Source organism: Notolepis coatsorum (assembly GCF_963971535.1).
Source record: "Notolepis coatsorum genome assembly, chromosome: 4".
In the NCBI taxonomy this organism is placed as follows: Eukaryota; Metazoa; Chordata; class Actinopteri; order Aulopiformes; family Paralepididae; genus Notolepis; species Notolepis coatsorum.
This window is the reverse complement of record NC_140168.1, coordinates 15,773,975-15,789,817: the sequence shown is the minus strand read 5'-3', so window position 1 is coordinate 15,789,817 and position 15,843 is coordinate 15,773,975. Positions and strand designations below refer to the sequence as shown.

Genomic DNA, 15,843 nt, shown 5'->3' with positions numbered 1-15,843 from the left:
CTATAGTAGTCCCCTCCACCTCAATTTAGATTTTTCCCAAATCAAAAGCCTTGGGTAGACAAAAGTCCGCCAAGCTCTGAATGCGCTCGCTCAGCCGACAACGTCAGGCTCGTGACGGGCACCATGGACGGGCACAAGGCGGCGCACGACAACCTACGGAGAACAGTGATGGAGGCAAAGGGGGCGGTACAGGGATAAAGTAGAACTTACATTAGTTTGAACAGGCTGATTCCATGGGTATGTGGCAGGGCCTCAGAACGATGACAGACTACAAAGGCACACTGATGAACACTGATGTCTCCTTGGAAAATAAGCTCAATACTTTCTATGCACTACAGCAGGCCACTACAACAGAAAGTAGAGCCACTGCCAACGCAGTGGCGATTATTCATGGGAGCCAAGCTTCTCCAAAAATGTGACCAGTTAAAAAATGTTAATATATATATTTTTTGTTTTTACCTGTTGACTCATCCATAGTTTACAATACTAGAAAATCATTATTTTTCATCTCTGTGTTATAATAATTTTCCAATAAGAGTGCGTCGCTGGCAGAATCTATCTCCCCTCCTGGGGAAATGCGAAACTGCCCCCTCTCTATATCTTACACTGCAGGCAGGTACACACGCCTCTCTGGTAGCATTATTTTTGATTGATTGAATCAACTCTACCTTGGCATCCATTTACATTTTTTTTTTTTTTTTTTTTTTTTTTTTATTATTAGCCAATACGATTCTAGCTTAATTCAAATGTGGTTGGTCTTTGCACATCAAAACGCCCACCAGGGGGATTCCAGGTGAGGTGTGGCTTCAGAAGTTCAGACCAATCAAATCACATTAAAAGCTAAATGTCATCATATAGCCTTCGTTCTAGCTAGCCACTAGCCAGTTGAACAATATATGATGAGTACCCTTGTTGTTGATTTAGATCTATTAGAGTTAAAGGGAGAAAGGAGATTAACAGTCATATGGTGGAGAGCCGGTAAGCTTGATTGTGGAATTTAACTTTGGCTAAACACAATATATATATATATATAAATGCTGTTGCTCTGGATATGCAATTGAGAAGGTGGAAGGAAGTCTGTTTTGGTACATTGGTCATGGGTTAAAGGGGCAACGAGCGAAAAAAAAAAAAAAAATCTGCGTTAAGCGTGGTTAAGCTGCGTTATATTTTCCCGCCCTTTTACTCTTTTTTTTTTTTTTTTTTTTTTTTTTTTTAATTGGTTAATTGAGTGAACAGATTGCAGGATGGGTACAGTAAGGTACAGCTCAATACATAACATTGTTAAGGGGATGCAGACCAGAGAAAGTCTTTCGTCTTGTTTACATCCTGTGTGTGTGTGCGTGCGTGTGTCTGTGTGTGTGTAAATGGCTGCATTTATATAGCGCTTTACAATAAGAAAAAACATATGTGCGTGCGTGTGTAATAATAATAATAATTTAGGACCTGCTCCGAGGTCATCAATTGGCACACATGCGATGCATGCATGCAATTCGTATCTGCGATTAACCCATCCCGTCGTCCTTCCCCCCCAAGGGCAGCCGGGAGCAGACAGGCACAACGTGAGCCGCGCCAGGGGACCAATCCATGTGCTCCTGTCCGTCTTCGTCAAGGACGCCACGATCTTGTTGTTGTGCATGTTTTTCCATTGGGTTTATCTTATCGGGGGGGAAACCCTTGCGAGCACGGGGAGAACATGCAGACTCCACACAGAAATGTGTGTGTGTGTGTGTGTGTGTGTGTGTGTGTGTGTGTGTGTGTGTGTGTGTGTGTGTGTGTGTGTGTGTGTGTGTGTGTGTGTGTGTGTGTGTGTGTGTGTGTGTGTGTGTGTAAATGGCTGCATTTATAAAGCGCTTTACAATTTGTTCCTCACATTTGACCCATTCCCTCAGACGTTCACACACCGACGGCGGAGGCGACCATGCAAGGTGCCAACCTGCTCATCAGGAGCAATTAGGGGTTAAGTGTCTTGCTCAAGGACACTTGGACACACGCTGCCCGGGAGGAGCGGCAATCGAACCGGTAACCTTTCACTACCACACGACAGCAGGTTAACCCTTTCACTACCACACGACAGCATGTTAACCCTTTCACTGCCACACTACAGAAGGTTAACCCTTTCACTACCACACGACAGCATGTTAACCCTTTCACTACCACACTACAGAAGGTTAACCCTTTCACTACCACACGACAGCATGTTAACCCTTTCACTACCACACTACAGAAGGTTAACCCTTTCACTACCACACGACAGCATGTTAACCATTTCACTGCCACGTGACAGCGGGTTAACACTTTCACTGCCACAGCATGTTAACCCTTTCACTGCCACACTACAGCGGGTTAACCCTTTCACTGCCACGTGACAACAGGTTAACCCTTTCACTGCCACACTACAGCGGGTTAACCCTTTCACTGCCTCGTGACAGCGGGTTAACCCTTTCACTGCCACGTGACAGCGAGTTAACCCTTTCACTGCCACACTACAGCGGGTTAACCCTTTCACTGCCTCGTGACAGCGGGTTAACCCTTTCACTGCCACGTGACAGCGGGTTAACCCTTTCACTGCCACGTGACAGCGGGTTAACCCTTTCACTACCACACGACAGCATGTTAACCCTTTCACTACCACACTACAGAAGGTTAACCCTTTCACTACCACACGACAGCATGTTAACCCTTTCACTGCCACGTGACAGCGGGTTAACACTTTCACTGCCACGCGACAGCATGTTAACCCTTTCACTACCACACGACAGCAGGTTAACCCTTTCACTGCCACGTGACAGCGGGTTAACCCTTTCACTACCACACTACAGAAGGTTAACCCTTTCACTACCACATGACAGCGTGTTAACACTTTCACTACCACACTACAGAAGGTTAACCCTTTCACTACCACATTACAGACGGTTAACCCTTTCACTACCACACGACAGCAGGTTAACCCTTTCACTACCACACGACAGCAGGTTAACCCTTTCACTGCCACGTGACAGCGGGTTAACCCTTTCACTGCCACGTGACAGCGGGTTAACCCTTTCACTGCCACCTGACAGCCTGTTAACCCTTTCACTGTCACGCAACAACGGGTTAACCCTTTCACTACCACACGACAGCGGGTTAACCCTTTCACTGCCACGTGACAGCGGGTTAACCCTTTCACTACCACACTACAGAAGGTTAACCCTTTCACTGCCATGTGACAGCCTGTTAACCCTTTCACTACCACACGACAGCGGGTTAACCCTTTCACTACCACACTACAGAAGGTTAACCCTTTCACTACCACATTACAGACGGTTAACCCTTTCAGTGCCACGTGACAGCGGGTTAACCCTTTCACTGCACACCTGTCTCACTGCTCGCCTGTCTCACTGCTCGCCTGTCTCACTGCTCCCTGTCTCACTGCTCGCCTGTCTCACTGCTCGCCTGTCTCACTGCTCACCTGTCTCACTGCTCGCCTGTCTCACTGCTCGCCTGTCTCACTGCTCGCCTGTCTCACTGCTCACCTGTCTCACTGCTCACCTGTCTCACTGCTCGCCTGTCTCACTGCTCGCCTATCTCACTGCACCCTGTCTCACTGCTCGCCAGTCTCACTGCTCCCTGTCTCACTGCTCCCTGTCTCACTGCTCTCCTGTCTCACTGCTCGCCTGTCTCACTGATCGCCTGTCTCACTGCACACCTGTCTCACTGCTCGCCTGTCTCACTGCTCGCCTGTCTCACTGCTCCCTGTCTCACTGCTCTCCTGTCTCACTGCTCGCCTGTCTCACTGCTCGCCTGTCTCACTGCACACATGTCTCACTGCACACCTCTCACTGCTCGCCTGTCTCACTGCTCGCCTGTCTCACTGCTCCCTGTCTCACTGCACACCTGTCTCACTGCTTGGCTGTCTCACTGCTCGCCTGTCTCACTGCTCCCTGTCTCACTGCTCCCTGTCTCACTGCTCGCCTGTCTCACTGCTCGCCTGTCTCACTGCTCCCTGTCTCACTGCTCGCCTGTCTCACTGCTCGCCTGTCTCACTGCTCGCCTGTCTCACTGCTCCCTGTCTCACTGCTCCCTGTCTCACTGCTCTCCTGTCTCACTGCTCGCCTGTCTCACTGCTCGCCTGTCTCACTGCACACATGTCTCACTGCACACCTCTCACTGCTCGCCTGTCTCACTGCTCGCCTGTCTCACTGCTCCCTGTCTCACTGCACACCTGTCTCACTGCTTGGCTGTCTCACTGCTCGCCTGTCTCACTGCTCCCTGTCTCACTGCTCCCTGTCTCACTGCTCGCCTGTCTCACTGCTCGCCTGTCTCACTGCTCGCCTGTCTCACTGCTCGCCTGTCTCACTGCTCGCCTGTCTCACTGCTCCCTGTCTCACTGCTCGCCTGTCTCACTGCTCGCCTGTCTCACTGCTCGCCTGTCTCACTCTTAATGTCTCACTCTTACTGTCTCACTCTTAATCTCTCACTCTTAATGTCTCACTCTTACTGTCTCACTCAATCTTAATCTCTCACTCTTAATGTCTCACTCTTACTGTCTCACTCTTAATCTCTCACTCTTACTGTCTCACTCTTAATGTCTCACTCTTACTGTCTCGCTCTTAATGTCTCACTCTTGCTGTCTCACTCACTCTTAATCTCTCACTCTTAATCTCTCACTCTTACTGTCTCACTCTTAATGTCTCACTCTTACTGTCTCACTCACTCTTAATCTCTCACTCTTAATGTCTCACTCTTACTGTCTCACTCTTAATGTCTCACTCTTACTGTCTCACTCACTCTTAATCTCTCACTCTTACTGTCTCACTCTTAATGTCTCACTCTTGCTGTCTCACTCACTCTTAATCTCTCACTCTTAATCTCTCACTCTTAATGTCTCACTCTTACTGTCTCACTCTTAATGTCTCACTCACTCTTAATCTCTCACTCTTAATGTCTCACTCTTACTGTCTCACTCACTCTTAATCTCTCACTCTTAATGTCTCACTCTTACTGTCTCACTCTTAATGTCTCACTCTTGCTGTCTCGCTCTTAATGTCTCACTCTTGCTGTCTCACTCACTCTTAATCTCTCACTCTTAATCTCTCACTCTTACTGTCTCACTCTTAATGTCTCACTCTTACTGTCTCACTCTTAATGTCTCACTCTTACTGTCTCACTCTTAATGTCTCACTCACTCTTAATCTCTCACTCTTAATGTCTCACTCTTAATATCTCACTCTTACTGTCTCACTCTTAATGTCTCACTCTTAATGTCTCACTCTTACTGTCTCACTCACTCTTAATCTCTCACTCTTAATGTCTCACTCTTACTGTCTCACTCTTAATGTCTCACTATTGCTGTCTCACTCACTCTTAATCTCTCACTCTTAATCTCTCACTCTTAATGTCTCACTCTTACTGTCTCACTCTTAATGTCTCACTCACTCTTAATGTCTCACTCTTAATGTCTCACTCTTACTGTCTCACTCACTCTTAATCTCTCACTCTTAATGTCTCACTCTTACTGTCTCACTCTTAATGTCTCACTCTTGCTGTCTCGCTCTTAATGTCTCACTCTTGCTGTCTCACTCACTCTTAATCTCTCACTCTTAATCTCTCACTCTTACTGTCTCACTCTTAATGTCTCACTCTTACTGTCTCACTCACTCTTAATCTCTCACTCTTAATGTCTCACTCTTACTGTCTCACTCTTAATGTCTCACTCTTACTGTCTCACTCACTCTTAATCTCTCACTCTTACTGTCTCACTCTTAATGTCTCACTCACTCTTAATCTCTCACTCTTAATCTCTCACTCTTAATGTCTCACTCTTACTGTCTCACTCTTAATGTCTCACTCACTCTTAATCTCTCACTCTTAATGTCTCACTCTTACTGTCTCACTCACTCTTAATCTCTCACTCTTAATGTCTCACTCTTACTGTCTCACTCTTAATGTCTCACTCTTGCTGTCTCGCTCTTAATGTCTCACTCTTGCTGTCTCACTCACTCTTAATCTCTCACTCTTAATCTCTCACTCTTACTGTCTCACTCTTACTGTCTCACTCACTCTTAATCTCTCACTCTTAATGTCTCACTCTTACTGTCTCACTCTTAATGTCTCACTCTTACTGTCTCACTCACTCTTAATCTCTCACTCTTAATCTCTCACTCTTAATGTCTCACTCTTACTGTCTCACTCTTAATGTCTCACTCACTCTTAATCTCTCACTCTTAATGTCTCACTCTTACTGTCTCACTCTTACTGTCTCACTCTTAATGTCTCACTCTTACTGTCTCACTCACTCTTAATCTCTCACTCTTAATCTCTCACTCTTAATGTCTCACTCTTACTGTCTCACTCTTAATGTCTCACTCACTCTTAATCTCTCACTCTTAATGTCTCACTCTTAATGTCTCACTCTTACTGTCTCACTCTTAATGTCTCACTCTTACTGTCTCACTCACTCTTAATCTCTCACTCTTAATGTCTCACTCTTACTGTCTCACTCTTAATGTCTCACTCTTACTGTCTCACTCACTCTTAATCTCTCACTCTTAATCTCTCACTCTTAATGTCTCACTCTTACTGTCTCACTCTTAATGTCTCACTCACTCTTAATCTCTCACTCTTAATGTCTCACTCTTAATGTCTCACTCTTACTGTCTCACTCTTAATGTCTCACTCTTGCTGTCTCGCTCTTAATGTCTCACTCTTGCTGTCTCACTCACTCTTAATCTCTCACTCTTAATCTCTCACTCTTACTGTCTCACTCTTAATGTCTCACTCTTACTGTCTCACTCACTCTTAATCTCTCACTCTTAATGTCTCACTCTTACTGTCTCACTCTTAATGTCTCACTCTTACTGTCTCACTCACTCTTAATCTCTCACTCTTACTGTCTCACTCTTAATGTCTCACTCACTCTTAATCTCTCACTCTTAATCTCTCACTCTTAATGTCTCACTCTTACTGTCTCACTCTTAATGTCTCACTCACTCTTAATGTCTCACTCTTAATGTCTCACTCTTGCTGTCTCGCTCTTAATGTCTCACTCTTGCTGTCTCACTCACTCTTAATCTCTCACTCTTAATCTCTCACTCTTACTGTCTCACTCTTACTGTCTCACTCACTCTTAATCTCTCACTCTTAATGTCTCACTCTTACTGTCTCACTCTTAATGTCTCACTCTTACTGTCTCACTCACTCTTAATCTCTCACTCTTAATCTCTCACTCTTAATGTCTCACTCTTACTGTCTCACTCTTAATGTCTCACTCACTCTTAATCTCTCACTCTTAATGTCTCACTCTTACTGTCTCACTCTTAATGTCTCACTCTTACTGTCTCACTCTTAACGTCTCACTCACTCTTAATGTCTCACTCTTAATATCTCACTCTTACTGTCTCACTCTTAATGTCTCACTCTTAATGTCTCACTCTTACTGTCTCACTCACTCTTAATCTCTCACTCTTAATGTCTCACTCTTACTGTCTCACTCTTAATGTCTCACTCACTCTTAATCTCTCACTCTTAATGTCTCACTCTTAATATCTCACTCTTAATGTCTCACTCTTAATGTCTCACTCTTAATGTCTCACTCTTACTGTCTCACTAACTCTTAATCTCTCACTCTTAATGTCTCACTCTTACTGTCTCACTCTTAATGTCTCACTCTTACTGTCTCTCTCACTCTTAATCTCTCACTCTTAATCTCTCACTCTTAATGTCTCACTCTTACTGTCTCACTCTTAATGTCTCACTCACTCTTAATCTCTCACTCTTAATGTCTCACTCTTACTGTCTCACTCTTACTGTCTCACTCTTAATGTCTCACTCACTCTTAATCTCTCACTCTTAATGTCTCACTCTTAATATCTCACTCTTACTGTCTCACTCTTAATGTCTCACTCGTAATGTCTCACTCTTACTGTCTCACTCACTCTTAATCTCTCACTCTTAATGTCTCACTCTTACTGTCTCACTCTTAATGTCTCACTCTTACTGTCTCTCTCACTCTTAATCTCTCACTCTTAATCTCTCACTCTTAATGTCTCACTCTTACTGTCTCACTCACTCTTAATCTCTCACTCTTAATGTCTCACTCTTACTGTCTCACTCTTAATGTCTCACTCTTACTGTCTCACTCTTAATGTCTCACTCACTCTTAATGTCTCACTCTTAATGTCTCACTCTTAATGTCTCACTCACTCTTAATGTCTCACTCTTAATGTCTCACTCTTACTGTCTCACTCACTCTTAATGTCTCACTCTTACTGTCTCACTCTTAATGTCTCACTCTTGCTGTCTCGCTCTTAATGTCTCACTCTTGCTGTCTCACTCACTCTTAATCTCTCACTCTTACTGTCTCACTCTTAATGTCTCACTCTTACTGTCTCACTCACTCTTAATCTCTCACTCTTAATGTCTCACTCTTACTGTCTCACTCTTAATGTCTCACTCTTACTGTCTCACTCACTCTTAATCTCTCACTCTTACTGTCTCACTCTTAATGTCTCACTCTTGCTGTCTCACTCACTCTTAATCTCTCACTCTTAATCTCTCACTCTTAATGTCTCACTCTTACTGTCTCACTCTTAATGTCTCACTCACTCTTAATATCTCACTCTTAATGTCTCACTCTTACTGTCTCACTCACTCTTAATCTCTCACTCTTAATGTCTCACTCTTACTGTCTCACTCTTAATGTCTCACTCTTGCTGTCTCGCTCTTAATGTCTCACTCTTGCTGTCTCACTCACTCTTAATCTCTCACTCTTAATCTCTCACTCTTACTGTCTCACTCTTACTGTCTCACTCACTCTTAATCTCTCACTCTTAATGTCTCACTCTTACTGTCTCACTCTTAATGTCTCACTCTTACTGTCTCACTCACTCTTAATCTCTCACTCTTAATGTCTCACTCTTACTGTCTCACTCTTACTGTCTCACTCTTAATGTCTCACTCACTCTTAATGTCTCACTCTTACTGTCTCACTCTTACTGTCTCACTCTTAATGTCTCACTCTTACTGTCTCACTCTTAATGTCTCACTCACTCTTAATCTAGCACTCTTAATGTCTCACTCTTAATATCTCACTCTTACTGTCTCACTCTTAATGTCTCACTCTTAATGTCTCACTCTTACTGTCTCACTCACTCTTAATCTCTCACTCTTAATGTCTCACTCTTACTGTCTCACTCTTAATGTCTCACTCACTCTTAATCTCTCACTCTTAATGTCTCACTCTTAATATCTCACTCTTACTGTCTCACTCTTAATGTCTCACTCTTAATGTCTCACTCTTACTGTCTCACTCACTCTTAATCTCTCACTCTTAATGTCTCACTCTTACTGTCTCACTCTTAATGTCTCACTCACTCTTAATCTCTCACTCTTAATGTCTCACTCTTAATATCTCACTCTTACTGTCTCACTCTTAATGTCTCACTCTTAATGTCTCACTCTTACTGTCTCACTAACTCTTAATCTCTCACTCTTAATGCCTCACTCTTACTGTCTCACTCTTAATGTCTCACTCTTACTGTCTCTCTCACTCTTAATCTCTCACTCTTAATCTCTCACTCTTAATGTCTCACTCTTACTGTCTCACTCTTAATGTCTCACTCACTCTTAATCTCTCACTCTTAATGTCTCACTCTTACTGTCTCACTCTTACTGTCTCACTCTTAATGTCTCACTCACTCTTAATCTCTCACTCTTAATGTCTCACTCTTACTGTCTCACTCACTCTTAATCTCTCACTCTTAATGTCTCACGCTTACTGTCTCACTCTTAATGTCTCACTCTTGCTGTCTCGCTCTTAATGTCTCACTCTTGCTGTCTCACTCACTCTTAATCTCTCACTCTTAATCTCTCACTCTTACTGTCTCACTCTTACTGTCTCACTCACTCTTAATCTCTCACTCTTAATGTCTCACTCTTACTGTCTCACTCTTACTGTCTCACTCACTCTTAATCTCTCACTCTTAATCTCTCACTCTTAATGTCTCACTCTTACTGTCTCACTCTTAATGTCTCACTCACTCTTAATCTCTCACTCTTAATGTCTCACTCTTACTGTCTCACTCTTACTGTCTCACTCTTAATGTCTCACTCACTCTTAATCTCGCACTCTTAATGTCTCACTCTTAATATCTCACTCTTACTGTCTCACTCTTAATGTCTCACTCTTAATGTCTCACTCTTACTGTCTCACTCACTCTTAATCTCTCACTCTTAATGTCTCACTCTTACTGTCTCACTCTTAATGTCTCACTCACTCTTAATCTCTCACTCTTAATGTCTCACTCTTAATATCTCACTCTTACTGTCTCACTCTTAATGTCTCACTCTTAATGTCTCACTCACTCTTAATCTCTCACTCTTAATGTCTCACTCTTACTGTCTCACTCTTAATGTCTCACTCATTCTTAATCTCTCACTCTTAATGTCTCACTCTTAATATCTCACTCTTACTGTCTCACTCTTAATGTCTCACTCTTAATGTCTCACTCTTACTGTCTCACTAACTCTTAATCTCTCACTCTTAATGTCTCACTCTTACTGTCTCACTCTTAATGTCTCACTCTTAATGTCTCACTCACTCTTAATCTCTCACTCTTAATGTCTCACTCTTACTGTCTCACTAACTCTTAATCTCTCACTCTTAATCTCTCACTCTTAATGTCTCACTCTTACTGTCTCACTCTTAATGTCTCACTCACTCTTAATCTCTCACTCTTAATGTCTCACTCTTACTGTCTCACTCTTACTGTCTCACTCTTACTGTCTCACTCTTAATGTCTCACTCACTCTTAATCTCTCACTCTTAATGTCTCACTCTTAATATCTCACTCTTACTGTCTCACTCTTAATGTCTCACTCGTAATGTCTCACTCTTACTGTCTCACTCACTCTTAATCTCTCACTCTTAATGTCTCACTCTTACTGTCTCACTCTTAATGTCTCACTCTTACTGTCTCTCTCACTCTTAATCTCTCACTCTTAATCTCTCACTCTTAATGTCTCACTCTTACTGTCTCACTCTTAATGTCTCACTCACTCTTAATCTCTCACTCTTAATGTCTCACTCTTACTGTCTCACTCTTAATGTCTCACTCTTACTGTCTCACTCTTAATGTCTCACTCACTCTTAATCTCTCACTCTTAATGTCTCACTCTTAATCTCTCACTCTTACTGTCTCACTCACTCTTAATGTCTCACTCTTAATGTCTCACTCTTACTGTCTCACTCTTAATGTCTCACTCTTGCTGTCTCGCTCTTAATGTCTCACTCTTGCTGTCTCACTCACTCTTAATCTCTCACTCTTAATCTCTCACTCTTACTGTCTCACTCTTAATGTCTCACTCTTACTGTCTCACTCACTCTTAATCTCTCACTCTTAATGTCTCACTCGTACTGTCTCACTCTTAATGTCTCACTCTTACTGTCTCACTCACTCTTAATCTCTCACTCTTAATCTCTCACTCTTAATAGCTACCAAGCTAAGCTATGTTATTTACTAACGTTATAAACACAATATGTGTACAACGACACAATGATTTACATTATTACAAATATGGTAACGTGGTTGTGGCTTTTACAAATAGTGGTTAGCTTTAGAGATGGATGGATGGCTATAATCACGGAGCAATAGTGAGGTGAAACAGATACATTTTCATTCGGCTAGTAGTAACAAGCATATATCTATGGTAGCAAGGCTCTCTGCCTGCCACTAGCTGTGTGACTCTCAGCGCCCCCTGGTGAGCCCCCTGTTGTCCTGCACCTGTTGTGACGATCATTTCGATTACACACGCACGTTATGAACCATTGATTAAAATATGCATGTGCGTGGTGATTGTGTTGGGCAGACAAAATGTTTGTTAAAAACGCTAAAACTGGGTCAATTTCAATACTTTTTTTTCCCTTCTTCATGAAAGCCACTGTTGGCCTAGTCCACATTGTTTATTGAACAAAAATACAACGTGGAGGTTGACCTTTAACGCTGGCGTCAAGGTAAAACACACATCCTCTCCTCCTCTCATTCACCTCTAACGCTGGCGTCAAGGTAAAACACACATCCTCCTCCTCTCATTCACCTCTAAAGCTGGCGTCAAGGTAAAACACACGTCCTCTCCTCCTCTCATTCACCTCTAACGCTGGCGTCAAGGTAAAACACACGTCCTCTCCTCCTCTCATTCACCTCTAACGCTGGCGTCAAGGTAAAACACACGTCCTCTCCTCCTCTCATTCACCTCTTAACGCTGGCGTCAAGGTAAAACACACGTCCTCTCCTCTTCTCATTCACCTCTAAACGCTGGCGTCAAGGTAAAACACACGTCCTCTCCTCCTCTCATTCACCTCTAACCAGGGGTGTAAAGTACTTGAGTAATTGTACTTTGTTACAATACTTAAGTACTGTTTTGGGGGATTTGTACTTTACGCGAGTATTATTAGGTTTGTATATTTTTACTCAATTACATTTCAGAGAAAAAAAAACATACTTTTTACTCCTTACATTTAAAATGCAGACCTACAAAGTACAAATCTATTAATAATAGTAATAATAGTATAGAATAGAATAGAATAGAATAGAATAGAATAGAATAGAAATACTTTAATCATCCCCAGGGAAATTTGGCACTACAAATCGCTCACAGTAAACATTTAGTTAGACAAAACAAATCACGAATACGAATAACAAAAGATTGCCTAAGAATAAGGAATAAAATAAGCCTAAGAATAACATAATAATAATAAACTACGGTCCGTGATCCACATTTCACATTCACATTTCCTCTGTTATGTGTGTACAATCTGATATAAAATATACAGTAAAAAATACAGAGATCTACATTAAGTGTACAGTAAGTGTAATATTGACAATGTTGTTTTAAATGTAAAAGTCCAGGAATATGGTACTGTCACTCTGTGATGCAGTGTATATTTGTTAGTAAAGTTTTTACTTTAACTTTTTAGTACTTAAGTACATTTAAAAGTAGAAACGTTTTGACTTTCACTCAAGTGTTGTTTTTAGCCAGATACTCTGACTTTTACTTGAGTAAGATTTTGAGACGGTACCCATACTTTCACTTAAGTATAATTTCTGGGTACTTTTTACACCCCTGCCTACTTTGTTACAATACTTAAGTACTGTTTTGGGGGATTTGTACTTTACGCGAGTATTATTAGGTTTGTATACTTGTACTTTTACTCAATTACATTTAAGAGAAAAAAAACATACTTTTTACTCCTTACATTAAAATGCAGACCTACAACGTACAAATCTCGCAGGTCCAACAATTTGAATTAGTATTTGTTTCTCTGGCCGAACTAACATTAACGTTATTAATCCTGCGGCCGCACTTTATTTAAAAACAGCCAATCAAATCCCTATCAATGGAAAATTAACCCGCCCATCCCCATGCTGATTGGTCCTTGTGCAAGCCTAGAAAGCCTGAAAGTTTTTACTTTCACTTTTTAGTACTTAAGTACATTTAAAAGTAGAAACGTTTTGACTTTCACTCAAGTGTGTTTTTAGCCAGATACTCTGACTTTTACTTGAGTACGATTTTGAGACTGTACCCATACTTTAACTTACCGGTAAGTATAATTTCTGGGTACTTTTTACACCTTCTGGGTTTACACCCCTGCCTCTAACACTCTAGGAATAGGAAGAAAAATAATATTCTCATGCATTTTCTCGAAAACAAAGCATCAAATACACAGGAAAAAACGTTTTCCCACATTTCAGTAGGATCAAACTTTGACATCCACTCTGCTCTCCTCTCCGCCCCCCGCCTCTCTCAGGCCACCCTGAACGCCCGCACCTCCATACTGGCAGCGGCCAACCCGGTGGGCGGCCGCTACGACCGCAGCAAGAGTCTGAAGCAGAACGTCAACCTGAGCGCGCCCATCATGAGCCGCTTCGACCTCTTCTTCATCCTGGTGGACGACTGCAATGAGGTGAACATGTCTCCGTTCGACAACTGTGTGTGGTTGTTAATAGAGCACCCCATTTTGTGGCTTCTAAAGTTAAATCAAATCAAATCAAATTTATTTGTAAGGCCTGACAACACACGTTAATGTCCCCATGGGCCGTACAAGTCTTCTTTAAACAAGTCAAGAAGAAACATAACAATAAGTCAAGAACAGAACAAGAACACCATAAGGTCCAACAAATTTAAAATAAATGCAAATAATGTGTGGTTAACCCTTTCACTACCACACTACCAAAGGGTTAATCCTTTCACTGACAATACAGAAGGTTAACCCTTTCACTGTGACACTACAGAAGTTGAACCCTTTCACTGCCACACGACAAAGGGTTAACCCTTTCACAACCACACTACTACAGAAGGTTAACCCTTTCGGTTAACCGTCTCAGGTAGTGTGGTAGGGAACGGTCAACCTTCTGTAGTGTGGTAGTGAAAGGGTTAATTATACCATAGTACAGCGCCCCCATTTTGTGGCTTCTAAAGTTAAATGACTGTGTGTGTGTGTGTTAGGTGACAGACTACGCCATCGCCAGGCGCATCGTGGACCTGCACTCTCGCTTGGAGGAGTCGGTGGACAGACTGTATACTCTGGATGAGATCCGCAGATATCTGCTCTTCGCCAGGCAATTCAAACCCAAGGTGTGAATCACGAAGTCCCTTTCCCTAACCCTGTGCAGAACTATACAACTCCCGAAAGTTCATTTGGGTGGACTCTCAAGTTTTTTTTTCTTGTAATCTTTTAATATAAGTAAAAGTATATTCTATATTGTAATACACTAAATTATGTTATATCTAGTAAAATTATTGGAAGAACAAATATAAATGTAAGGGGGTAGGGATCAATAAGCTTAGCTTCCCTCTACTCCTTTTTTGGACATGTCTGCTAACCAAACACATTGCTCTTGACCTTTTTCTTTATAATTCCTTATATTTATTTTTTTAATGTTTTTAAAATTAACTTTTTCATTCATTCATTCATTCTCTCGTAATTCCTAATTGTCTCTGTGATCAAAAAAATAAATTCCCCCCGCCCACGTATAGATCTCCAGCGAATCCAAGGAGTTCATCGTGGAGCAGTACAAGCGGCTCCGCCAGCGCGACGGCTCCGGGGGCGTGTCCAAGTCAGCCTGGCGAATCACGGTGCGGCAGCTCGAGAGCATGATCCGTCTCTCGGAGGGCATGGCCCGCATGCACTGCTGTGACGAGGTGCGTACAGAGAGAAGGAGGGTCACCTGAGTCCCGCATGGTTCCTATATAGGCCACCAGGGGAGTCACGTGATGGTTCTAAGCAAGTCCAAAGCATACGGCGGGGCGAGCGACGTCGCCTGGCGATGCGTTTCAGCTGTCGCTCACAACGACAATCGCTTAGCACCCCACACCACACATGAATCAAATCTAATTTATTTGTAAGGCCCGACGACACACGTTAATGTCTCCATGGGCCGGACATGTCTTCTTTAAACAAGTCAAGAAGAAACATCACAATAAATCGAGAACAAAACAAAAACACCATAAAGTCCAAATATTTTAAAATAAATGCAACACTCCCAGACGTACCCCACGCGAAGGTAAGGACAAACTCACTAAGACCTAGCAGTAGGAAAAAATGCACCACAGGCAATGTGGAGGAGAGAAACCTTAGAAGGGCCGTTCAAGGGGGGGGATCTCCCTTCTTAGATGTCGGTGATAGTAGTGTTGCAAGCTATACGTTCACTACCACCGATTGGCCTGAAGATGTCCTCAGAGATCTACGATAGCCTACTATGACCACTGCTATGACAGCAGCATTAACAACTCATTGACTGCCAATAACGAGTATATTTGTGCAAACTTTTTTTTTTTTTGTTTGTGAGAGAGGTGGCAATATTGATC

At 42.5% G+C, this 15,843-nt stretch overlaps 1 protein-coding gene across 1 annotated transcript; it reads left to right on the top strand.

Annotated features, from left to right (window-relative positions):
• Window positions 1-123: 123 nt before the first annotated feature.
• On the top strand, window positions 124-15,207 carry LOC311226417 (DNA replication licensing factor MCM6-like; the record flags this gene model as incomplete). The annotated part of the gene is made up of 4 exons (XM_084311843.1): window positions 124-186; window positions 13,784-13,939; window positions 14,482-14,610; window positions 15,013-15,207. 4 exons carry the CDS (start codon window positions 124-126, stop codon window positions 15,205-15,207), a joined length of 543 nt encoding a protein of 180 aa, XP_084167969.1.
• Window positions 15,208-15,843: the final 636 nt, after the last annotated feature.